The sequence below is a fragment of the Arachis hypogaea genome, chromosome 4 (genome assembly GCF_003086295.3).
Source record: "Arachis hypogaea cultivar Tifrunner chromosome 4, arahy.Tifrunner.gnm2.J5K5, whole genome shotgun sequence".
In the NCBI taxonomy this organism is placed as follows: Eukaryota; Viridiplantae; Streptophyta; class Magnoliopsida; order Fabales; family Fabaceae; genus Arachis; species Arachis hypogaea.
This window is the reverse complement of record NC_092039.1, coordinates 31940079-31952612: the sequence shown is the minus strand read 5'-3', so window position 1 is coordinate 31952612 and position 12534 is coordinate 31940079. Positions and strand designations below refer to the sequence as shown.

Genomic DNA, 12534 nt, shown 5'->3' with positions numbered 1-12534 from the left:
GATTAGGATTTAGGATTTCTATTATGTTCAGACTACTTCTCTTCATCACAGGTTCAATGTTCCTTTTATTTTCCCAATTTGACTTATAAACTTTTCCATATTGGATTTGATTTTCTTATTTAATATAAATTTGAGGTATTTCAGACTTATGTTTTTTTATTTAGATTTCTACATTCTTGGCTTTGATTGATTGATTGGTGACTCTTGAGTTGGCAAACTCATCGTGATTGATAATTGTTATCTTTGCTGATTGATTTAGATTCCTATAACTCTAGTCTTTCCCTAGGAGTTGACTAGGACTTTAGGTGTTAAATTGATTTATCCACTTGACTTACCTTCATAGTTAGAGGTTGACTGAGTGGGAGCAAAATATAATTCTCATTACCATTGATAAGGATAACTAGGATAGGACTTCCAATTTTCATACCTTGCCAAGAGTTTTATTAGTTATTGATTTATTAATTCCTGCAATCTATTTCTCTTGTTCAAACCTTTTCAAAAACCCAAAAATACTATTTTCCATAACCAATAATAAATCATACTTCCTTGCAATTCCTTGAGAAGACGACCCGAGGTTTGAATACTTCGGTTTATAAATTTTATTGGGTTTGTTACTTGTGACAACCAAAACGTTTGTAAGAAAGAAATTCTTGTCGGTCTAGAAGCTATACTTACAACGTGATTATATTTGTGAAAATTCTAAATCGCACGAGAGTTTCGTTCTTCACCCAACTCAATTGTTTGAGCTTGTACACATAGACATTTGGGGGCCACTTGGAGTGCCATCCACTAGTGGACATCGTTACTTTCTAACCATTATAGAAAATAAATCGAGATATACTTGGGTGTACTTGATGAAATTGAAGTTTGAAATATGCAATTTAGTTCAACATTTCATAACTTTCATACAAACTCAATTCAATAAATCTATCAAAATCATTCGAACTAACAATGGAACAGAATTTCTCATGGAATCCTTTTTTGCTAAAACTGGAATTTTGCATCAAACTTCCTGTGTTTAGACTCCTCAACAAAATATGAAAGTAGAAAGAAAACACCAATATATTCTTAACATCACCAGAGCTATACTATTTCAATCTCAAGTCCCACATTGTTTTTGGAATTTTGCTATTAAGCATGCTATTTTCTTAAAGAATCGGATTTCTTTTACTTTTCTCAAGGACAAGTCTCCTTTTCAAATTTTGCATCAATCTCTCCCTTATCTAATGACCCTAAAGGTCTTTGGTTGCTTGGCCTATGCTAGCACCATCAATGCTCACAGGTCCAAGCTGGATCCTCGAGCCAAGAAATGTGCCTTCTTTGGATTTAGGGAGGGGACAAAAGGATATGTTTTAATTGACTTAAAATCTAAAGAAATTTTTGTTTCTAGAAATGTGAAATTTTACGAAAACCATTTTCCTTTTGCACAAGATAAAAACAATCAAACATCAACATTAGAATTAGAAATAAATAAAACCATTGCACCACCTGCACTAAGACCTAAAACATTGGAATTGGACTGTGGTCCTTCTTCATACGAGCACACGAGTGACTCGTCGAGAGTCACTGATGGTGACTCAACAAGTCAAAGGAAAATACCCAAGAACTAGCCAGGGAAAACTCACAACTAAGATACTCTGAACATAATGTACAAAGGAAATCCACAAGGGAGAGAAAGCCACCAGCTTATCTAAAGGATTTTGTTTGTATGAGCACCACTATTGACAAAGCTAATCCAAATAAAACCATCAACAATAAAGTCAGGTATCCAATGTTAAACTTTATGTCTTATGAATCTCTTTCTGCATTACATAAAGCATATTCACTTGCACTAACCAATGATATCAAGCCGAAGTGTTATGAGGAGGCGGTGTTACAACCCTGTTGGCAAGACGCGATCAATGTTGAGCTTAAGGCTCTAAAAATGAACAAAACGTGGAGGCTTACTGGTGCGGTGTTTTAACAACCACAAACTAACCGGCAAGTGCACCGGGTCGTACCAAGTAATACCTCAGGTGAGTGAGGGTTGATCCCACAAGGATTGATGGATCAAGCAACAATGGTTAAATGATTTACTTATTTAGGCAAGCAAAAAAGGGTTTTGAGATATTCAAAAGGTTTAAATTTGAAAATATCATAAGGCAGTCACGCAAGTAAATAAGTTGAAAATAAAATATTGGAGAAACAGTTAAGGCTTTAAAGTTATCTATTTTTCCGGATTAACTTTTCTTACTAACTATTTTAATCATGTAGGATTTAATTTATGGCAAATTATATGTGACTAGACCCTAATTCCTTAGACCTTTCTAGCCTCCTCTAAAATTCATCGACTGCCAATGCCTTAGTCAATTAATTCCAACTAGAGGGTGAAGTTCAAATTTCAGTTTATATGCCACAAAAATTCTAATTACCCAAAAATAAAAGGATTATATGTCACGTATCCTATTAAATCCAAATAATTAAAATTTAGGAGAAAGTGTTTTCAAGCTGTTGTTCAAGCAAAGAGCTTTTCCAAGTTTTACAAGAACTCAAATAGAAAGAGGATCATACTTCCGTTCCACCCAAATTCATAAGATAAAGAGCGAAAACAATTCTTAAATTATAAATCCATACATGAATTAAAATAGAAAAAGTAATAAAATTAATCCATACAAATAGACAGAGCTCCTAACCTTAACAATGGAGGATTAGTTGCTCATGGTTCAGAGAAAAACTAGGATTGTGATAAAATGTACAGAGTTCCAATCTGATGGAATCTAAATTGATATAGAATTTCCTAATGGAATCCCCCTTTTATAACTAATCCTAATTAATTTAAAAATCTAAAATTAAAATCATATCTTTTCCTATTTTAAAAATCAAATTTGAATTTAAATCAAAATTAATTATAGCAATCAGCAAGTCTTCAATTGATGGATGGGGACCACTTGGTTCCTTCACTCTGTAGCATCTGATCTGTACTTTCTGGGCTGAAAACTAGGTCAAAAGCAGCCCAGAAATCGCCCTGGCATTTTCTGCATTTTCTGCACATGGCGCATGTCACGCGTACGCGTCAGTCACGCATACGCGTCGATGGTCTTTTCTGCAAGTCATGCGGACGCATCGGTCACGCGCACGCGTCGCTGTGCAAATCTTCAAATCACGCGTACGTGTCAGTCACGCGCACGCATCACCATGGAAAGCTCCAAATCACGCGCACGCGTCAGTTAGCGTACGCATCGCTCCTCGCTACCATCTCCTTTGATTCTTGTGCTGCAGAAACTCCATCAAATCCAGCCGAATGCTACCTAAAATAAATAAAATTGCAAAAGACTCAAAGTAGCATCCATATTGGCTAAAAGATAATTAATTCTTTATTAAACTCAATAAATTAGATGCAAATTCACTAGAAAAAGATAGGAAAGATGCTCTCGCATCACTTGCAACTCTGCCTCATGGGAAGAAAGCGATTGGAAGTAAGTGAGTCTTCAAGATAAAACACAACCCGGATGGTTCGATAGAAAGGTACAAGGCACAGTTAGTGGCAAAAGGGTACACACAAGTGGCTGGTATTAAGTATCTAGACACATTTAGCCCAGTGGTAAAACTGAAAACACTAAGGATTGTGCTAGCCTTGGCTGCCATGAAAGGTTGGATGCTTAAACAAGTTGATGTAAATACTGCGTTCTTGCATGGCGTACTCAAGGAGGAGGTTTACATGAGGCCACCATAAGGTTTAGAAGTTGAAGATGGGAAGGTGTGCAAGCTGAAAAAATCACTGTATAGACTCAAGCAGGCTAGTAGGCAATGGAACCACATGCTACATTCTGTCTTGGTAGAAGCTAGATACACCAGGTCAGCATCAGACCATTGCTTGTTCACGAAAAGGACAGAATCTGGTTTTACAGCGCTGCTAGTCTATGTGGATGACTTAGTGATAACTAGAAATGATGAAAAGGAAATCGATCGAATTAAGAGGATCTTGGATGAGAAATTCAAGATCAAGGACATAGGAGATTTGAAGTTCTTTCTAGGGATGAAAGTTGCAAGATCAAAGAAAGGTATTGCTCTCTATCAAAGAAAGTATGTGATGGACTTATTAAAGGATACAAGATTTGAAGGTTGCAAACCAACAAGAACACCATTAGACTATACTGTGAAGCTGTCCAAAGAAAGAGGAGAACCACTAAAAGACCATTCAGCTTATAGGAAGCTAGTTAGGAGGCTCTTGTACTTAGCTAACACTAGACCTGATATAAGCAGTTGGAAAGATCAGTCAGTTTTTGGACTGCCCAACCACACAGCACATGCAGGAAGCACATCATGTGCTTAGGTACTTGAAAGGAGCTCCAACAGCAAGGTTGTTTTTCACATCAGAACCAGATTTCAACTTGACTGGGTTCTCATATTCGGACTAAGCAGCATGCCCAGACACTAGGAAATCAATTTTGGCCTATTATTTCTACCTAGAAAACTCACTCATAACATGAAAGTCTAAAAAGCAATTGATAGTGGCTTCATCGTCCTCCGAGGCAGAGTATCGAACATTAGCAAGTGCGACTAGAGAGGCACAATGGATTAGTTACATTTTGAAGGATCTGCAGATCTCTCTTACCAAAGCTATCAACATCTTCTGTGATAGTCAGTCAGCAATATACATAGCATCTAACCCTGTGTTTCATGAAAGGACGAAACACATAGAGGTGGATTGTGATGTGATGAGGAATAAAGTTCAAGAGGGACTTATTCATTTACTACCCATCTCAACCCATAAGCAAGTGGCTGATTTGCTCACCGAAGCACTCGCACCAACCGTGTTTGGTGGGCTCCGAGACAAACTAGGCATGATGAACATATGCGCTCCTAACTTAAGGGAGGATGTCACTTGACCTCTAAGTTTGATAATAAATAGTTAGAGTAATGTAAGTTAGGAGCCAATATATGCAGAATTAGTTAGTCGTGTTGATAATTATATTAGATGACACCTCAGCAAATTGGTTATTAGTTTGTTAGAAGGGTACTGATCTAATGCAACTAAGGTATAGTGTAGGTACTGTATATATATGTATTTGCAACTTACCTATAAAATGTGATTCACCATTTTATGCTATCAGATATTTTGCAATTGTGCCTTTTTCTCTATTTTTTCTCACAAAAAATGCAGCTACTCACACTTGCAACACCTTTAACAATTTATTTCAAATTTTTTACGTTTTTCAAAAATTTCCATGTTAATTTTTAAAAAAATCATTATTAAAAAAAGTAATATTAAAGAAACTTATTCATCTAAAATTTTTCATAATAATAATAATAACAAACGAACTGTTCATATTCCCAAGAAAAAGCAAATAATAATTTTCTTCCAGAAATAATCATAAAAGTAAATTTCATTCTCACTTTTTCATAGCTTTAGCAGTTTACAATGATGCTCATTCCAAAAATTATATTCTTTCAAACTAAGGAACTAAGGACAATGTTCCGTCACGATAAAAAAATGCACTCAACGTGTATCAGGTTAAGCTGCGTAAATACTACTTTAACATTGCGGCTTTTGATATGGCAACATCAATCACCGAGAAACTTGCGTTTTTTACTCGTGTTCATGTAAGGTCTAATAACCCATTCTATTTGAGCTTCAGCTTGATCCACAGTTCCCAGCTTTATCTGCAACGTGTTTGAGAAAAATAGAGACATTGGATTAATTGGTTAACAGTGAAAATAGCAACAAGCATGGCAATTAAAACTGGATTGGGACACCAAATAAAAAAGAACTGGACTGGACCGATCTTTTCAGACCAAAAACCAGTGAACTGGCCACCCGTCCCATCCCATTGCTTCAATAGAGTTGAATATCAGTCTGATTTTAATAATCATGATATTAGGAATAGGTTTGGTATCCAATAACAATCGGAACAATGCATTATTTTATTTAGTAAATATGAAATAAACATCAACAAGCACTAGCATCTTGAGATTATAGAACAATGATGGCTGTTAATTTTGTAATACATGGCAATATGGATAGTTTTATGTAGTTCTTAGCGTAAGCAAGTGTGTGGTAGAAAGAGACAAAGACATGCCAGGGTAAAATAGAAAGAAGAATTACAGAAATGTGACCTAAAGGTGGTAAAACTGCCTCAACTCCTTTAAAATAGTAGATAATAGAAAGTAGAAGCAGTAGTAGTCACTAGTAAGTAGATAATTTACGATTTTAATATTTGAATCTAATAAATTAAGCCCCAAAAATAAAAAAGGCGGCCCAAACTGCTGCTAACACTAATAGATCAGAATTTACAATGATATTGTGTTATTAAATTAGTTTACATTTTGTCAAACAGCTGTGTTCACAAACATATCCAAAAAAAATATATATCCGTGTAAGCAATTTTACAAATGACTGGGGTAACAAAAAGGATATTTTTAAATGTAAAAGTAAAATATGTAATCACAGAAAATTTTAACTTTTGGAGCAACATTACATCAACCAAAACAAAGAAACATGTATACACATGGAAAATGCAATCACTGAACTACAGTTTTCTTAAATTTAGTAGCATGTAGACAGATGTAGTTACTTTGTTTTGAGGGGAAGATCATCTTTCCTCATAACATAACAACAGACAAAGAAGCAATCAATGGTGAGGTTAATAGTAATGCAAACCTGATAAAGTCGCAACTCAAACCGCGGACCAATTTCCTTTAGTTCAATAGACTTTGGACCTCCATGCTTTTCATATATGTGATGCCTGTATAGAACAAACACTAGATAATGAGAAGGGAAAAAACACTAACCAGCACAAGTTCACTGTAACATGAATGAATAATGGATATTTATAAATTATAATGAAAGGTCAAATGCACAAGATTGTAAATGCAAAACCAACCTGAACGATACATAGTCAGACTGGTTGGAAAAAGTCACAATACGTTTTGTGTCTGGTTTTGGAACTGGGAAAAGATACTTTAGAATGTTGGCTGTCCTTTCACCTAACTGTTTAAAGTCCAAAATGAATTCCAAATAAGATGAGTAGTCAGAACAAAACCAGCGTAATTATTGCTATAGATAGTAATTACTTTCGATAATATTGAATTTGCAGAAGTATATATTCCATAAATATATAGTTGGGAAATTAGCGAATAGAAAAAGTGGCCAACATAAACAAAATTCTAATCCCGAATCACAATGCAAACAAAACCAACCTTGCACTTTTATTCTTACAAGAAAAATACATATATTTGTTCTGACCAGTAGCCTACTGATACTACATCATCTTTTTCATTCCAAATTAACCTAAGTTTGAATCTCGGTTAAATCATTTGTCATCTCTAAGACTAATTAATAAAAGCAACCCCATTAGAAACCCAACTATTTTAATAGATCAATGCTTAAAAAGTTGACAATGTGCCTTCTCCTAGTCCTAACCTGTGCTCGAATCTTACTCTTAACGGTTTTAGCATCAGAGGGAAATCATTTAAATCACTTTAAAGTTTAAACAGTCAAGCTGCAACTGCTTCTAGTCCAATTCAGAATATTATGGTTCCAAGACCAGACAAGACACCATTGGCATGACCAGTAGATATCTGAAAGACCAATGGCAAAATGCAACAGACCACAGATCAAAACCATGGGCAATTTACCAATGAAATTCGAGCAAGTAAACAAAATAGAGATCGTGTTGACTTATGAAAACCTTAGTTGAGAAGTTATCAAAAATCAGATGTGGATAAGCCTCGGGCATTGTACCAATGGCTTTCTTGTCTTTGATTTCATGCCTTGTAACCTACACGGAAAAGAAACAACTCAGCATGTTATCCGTACAAATATATATTACAAAAAGTAATACTTTTTAAGACCAACACTTACCACATTGAGCAATCCAAAATATGCAGTTGGACCATATGGCAGATGGCAGACAATTAAGCCATCCGGAACACCACGATGTTCATGAACCAACACAACATCTGTATAATCATGTGCACGGCAAGACTCTATAATTTCAGAAATAACCTAAAATGATAGCAACAACCATCCAAATACAAACACAAAACAGAAAAGAAAATCAGTTTATATTTTAGATATATAATAATGATTATATTTTAGCTATATTTATTATCATTACTCATTAGCAAGAAAACAATAAATGGAAAATCAACCAAATAGTCAATTATTCAGATTCTGAACGTATACAAGAGATAATAAATGGAAAAAAACAGTAAAGGTTACAACCTGACCACCACGATTCATTCTTTGTGCATTCGGAAAGACATAACTCAGCTCCTGAACATAGAAAATTGAGTGTCACAATAGTCAAAACGTTATCCGGAATTTACTAAGACAGTAAAAAAGGAATAAATAAAATAGAACATTGTGAATATTATATGTATAAAACTATATATATTAAATTAAATAAAATAACTTTAGGTGTTATCTATCGGTCTTCCTAATTTTACAGCTAATATAAATAGGCTTATTAGTTACCCATTCAAATCATCCTATTTTTCTTTCTTCCTCATTTGACTCTCCTTTTGAGTTTGTTTGCTCCAAATGGAAAAAAAAAAAAAAAACATCTTTTTGTGTTACTTCCCTACCCTTTTTCCTCTTTTCCTTTTTTTTTATCTATACATAATTAGAATATAAATAAAATTCTCTTCTAGTTTGCACATGAAAACAATTGAAGTGAGCAAACCTTTACAAACTGTTGAAGAGGAGCACTTGGATCCCTGGAAGTGGTTAGCAAAATTTTAGGATCTTTTTCCGCAGTATGTGCATACTCATCATCAATGTGTGTTCTCGGGACTGAATTAGACACAGCAAAAAGTGGAGACAAAATTTCAGCAATCACATCAATGTCTCTTTTGAAATAAATCAATGCAAGCGAGAATAAAACATCAAAAAGGTTTATGAGGGAAAGGCAAAATAGCCTAAAAGCTTGGGGTACCAGGAGACAAAGGGTGGATTTGTGAGCTTGGTTTTCAGAGGGGAAAGGAAGGAAGTTAATCCCTTAATGGATAGAGTAGAGTTCATTTTACTTTTCAATCCCTTCCCATCCATCTCTTTCCCTCCAAGAGCCCAAACTCATAAACACACCGCAAGGAATGATACAAATAAAGCTATTTTCTCAATGCCAAAATATTCTTCTGTATACATGTTCTCATGTATGACGCTTCGATTAATCAGTTCACTGTGTCACATGTATTAGCAGTAAGGACTCGGAACAACTCAATGCTTTCAGTATGAATATAGTGCCTTTCTCAATAAAACATGACCTCTAAGACCTATAAAATTACTCAATCACCGAACAGGGGAAGAAAAAGTAAATCAAAACAAAACAAAAACAAAGAATGCCATCAACAATTATAAAAATCACCAACACTCACTATGATATGGGTTATTGTTGGCAACACTTGAATAATTAGAAAAGATACAATGTTTTCCCCTATCATATGCAGAGTTTTCACTTAGAGTTAAACTCCTAAACCAGACAAATTTTGTCTATTACAGAATTAACCTTTTACGTGGCATGAGTCAAGTTAGTTAACCATCAATTATATGTATATTCAGTGTTGTCTGTTTTGGTACAAAGGGGTTAAATAGAAAGCATATAAAAAACTAGCAAGGGTTATAGGTAATTACATATTGAGTTGTGTACTAATGGATTATTATGTTTGTCTTTAATAGCTTCTTACTAAAAACATTACAGAACTCATTGGGTAAAACAATGAATAAAATTAAATTATAAAACAACATAATCAAATTCATAAAAAAAATTCACTAACTAAATTAAAAAAAAAATAGAAAAAACAGGGGAAGACAAAGGAAGAATATAATACCAGCTGTGTTTTCATCTTCGAGATCGATCTCTCGACGAAGTGCAGCCTCCTCATTCCTAAGCTCAGTAGGTATTGGCTTCCCTTCTACATAAAACTAACATTAAACACATGAACTAACAATAATAATAAAAAATTTTCACGAAAACAAGTGAATTAAAATTAAAAACGGTAACGAAAAATTCATATGGAAGGAAGGAAGGAAGAACCTTGAAGTGCTTCTCTGATCTTGCGCTTCTTTTCGTAGAGCAAGCGCTCTTTGCCTTCTAAGCTCTTCCTGTATAAATACTCCCTCCTCATGCGAATATTTCTACGCAACATTTTGGCAGCAACCACACAGACCCAAAGTGACACGCAGAGAAGAGACTGTTCGGAGAAGAGAAAGAGAGAAGAAGCTAAGCTGCTGGTGGTACACTGGTGGCGGCGGAAGGAACGGAGGCCACGGAGGAAGAGTGAATGAGTGACCGAGAAGGGAGAGACGTTGAGTGGGAGAGACGAGAGAGAGAAAGCTTGAGAGTTGAGCTTTTAGAGAAGAGCGGACAACCAGGCGATGCCTGACCACGACGGACGGCGGCAGTCCTTGCAGTGGTGGTGGAGAAGCTAGGTTTCAGGGTTTCAACTTTGAGCTTTCTTAATTTTGAACCGCAGAGAAGGGGAAGGAATGGATTCTGATGCCCTTTCTTTCTTTTAAATTCAAAACGTGGTCGTTTATTGTAAACCAATCGGATCACCGGTTAATTCCCGACCGGTTTAGTGATCTATAAACGGTTTTTAAAATTTCAGTTTTTTTCTTAGGACCGAACTAGGGGTGGCAAAGCGGGCTGGCCCGCCCCAACCCGCCCCGCCCCGCCTAGGCCCGTCTCATAAACGGGGCGGACCGGCCCGCCCCGCCAACTAAAATGGGTTCAAAATGCTAGCCCGCCCCGCTTTATGGCGGATTGGCGGTTTGGCAGGCTAGCCCGCTTGACTTTTTTTTTCTTTTTTTTTTTGAAAAATAAAATTCATTAAAATTAACCAAAAAATAATAATTAAAAAATAAAATACAAATAAAAAATAGTCAAATTTTAATATAATTTGTTTACTATTTTTTTAATTTTTAACTTCAATAAAATTGTTCAAAATAATATTTGTCAATAAAATCATCTTTATTTTAAAAAATAAGTCACATAATTTGAGCATATATATGAAATTGTAAAATAAAATAAATAAAGTTAATAACTAAAAGAAGAATAAAAACAAAAAATAAAAAAAGTGTTTAAAAATTCTATAATTATTAATTTTATAATAGTAACCACTATTTTATTTAATAAAAAAAAAAGAAAAATATAAAGCTTCGGCCCGGCGGACCGGCCCGCCCCGCCCCGCCAAAACCCGCCAATTTGGCGGTGCGGGTTTGGCGGGTTTTCTTAATTTGGCGGGTTCGAAATCCTAACCCGACCCGCCTTTTTTAGCGGGTTTTGCGGATCGGCCCGGCGGGCTCGACCCGTTTTACCACCCCTAGACCGAACTACATAGATGTTCGGTTCCCAATTTGAATAGTCTCACTATCCGATTCGATCCGATTTTCATAATCATGATCATTAAGTTTTCAATAGATCTAATCAAGTTTGATACTATGCCCAAAAATAACGCGGTTTCAATTCTTGAGCCAAAAAAGAATAAATTCCATCAAAAATTTAAACTTATAACAAATTCCTTATTAAAAAAAGCAATTGTGCTTAATATTATAATTTGAAAACTTATAAATTTAAAATTACAATTATTTAAGATTTATTGGTATTTTTTTATTTGACAAATTCATCATAATTTTTTAAGAATTCATTTGATATTTCATTTATAACTATTTTGTTTTAAGTCGACTTTTCTAATCCAATATTAATTCTAAAAGCTGGTCTCTAGTTGGCATTTTCCAATTCGACCAGCCAATCAGCTTTTGTTTATGTAGCGTCTAAAATGTGTAAATCTCTCCTGTATAATATCTCAAAATGTGTAAATATATGCTTTAAACTTTTTTATATTAGTCACTCTTCATTAATTAATCAATTATAAAATACGAATAAACTATCATTTTTTATAATCAAATATTTGAATATTAAAAAAACTAATTCATAAAAAAATAAAAAATAATACTAACATTGTATCTGTTCCAAGATAATACATAAAACCAATGTGATATATGCCTAGATGCGAGGTTTAGATTTCTTTGAATGAATGTTTCGACTTGTTTGCTAGGATAGTAGATTTGTATGATGTCTTTGTTTGAACGGTCGAAATACTTACAAGGGATTTCGATACTTAAGTTAGCAAGAGTTTTTGACAAGTCTAAGTAAATTGGGATTGACAAATACTTAAATTTAGTGGGGCATTTATAGAGGCGGGTGATTACTTAGCCACCACTCTCAATTCTCCTCATTTACAGCAGTGGACAGCATCTCCTCCAATATATGGAGAGTTATCTCACGTTAGAGTAATGGATAAATTGAGACGAATATCTGGAGTAGTGGGTTGACAAGGTCTTACTTGTCGCCTAAGTTGAGTCAGGTACGGTTCATAGATCTCGTACCCTCGAGTAGGTCGGGTGGATCGATCCGTGTGGTTAACTAGCACAATTTGCGTAGATCTGTTGGGGTTTTTTGGATTCATTGTTGAAGTGAATGTTTATTTGGACCATAGTTTTGGTTATGATATAAACAGTGCCCGTACTCGTGATCGAACTTACGGAAATTG

At 34.9% G+C, this 12534-nt stretch overlaps 1 protein-coding gene across 1 annotated transcript; it reads right to left on the bottom strand.

Moving 5' to 3' along the window:
• Nucleotides 1-5348: 5348 nt before the first annotated feature.
• Nucleotides 5349-10536, bottom strand: LOC112796624 (uncharacterized). The gene is made up of 9 exons (XM_025839176.3): nucleotides 10017-10536; nucleotides 9811-9894; nucleotides 8667-8776; nucleotides 8207-8257; nucleotides 7844-7987; nucleotides 7671-7760; nucleotides 6864-6970; nucleotides 6641-6725; nucleotides 5349-5643 (listed from the first exon to the last, which is right to left on the bottom strand). The coding sequence occupies exons 1-9, from the start codon at nucleotides 10126-10128 to the stop codon at nucleotides 5545-5547; spliced, it is 882 nt and encodes a 293-aa protein (XP_025694961.1). The 5' UTR covers nucleotides 10129-10536; the 3' UTR covers nucleotides 5349-5544.
• Nucleotides 10537-12534: the final 1998 nt, after the last annotated feature.

Excerpts from the sequence above, each read along its gene's own strand:
- LOC112796624 (XM_025839176.3), bottom strand. The coding sequence starts at position 10,128 with ATGTTGCGTAGAAATATTCGCATGAGGAGGGAGTATTTATACAGGAAG. Across the intron at positions 7,988-8,206 it reads GAATGAATCGTGGTGGTCAG|GTTATTTCTGAAATTATAGA; the intron begins GTTGTAACCTTT and ends CTATCATTTTAG. Across the intron at positions 6,726-6,863 it reads TCTGACTATGTATCGTTCAG|GCATCACATATATGAAAAGC; the intron begins GTTGGTTTTGCA and ends TGTTCTATACAG.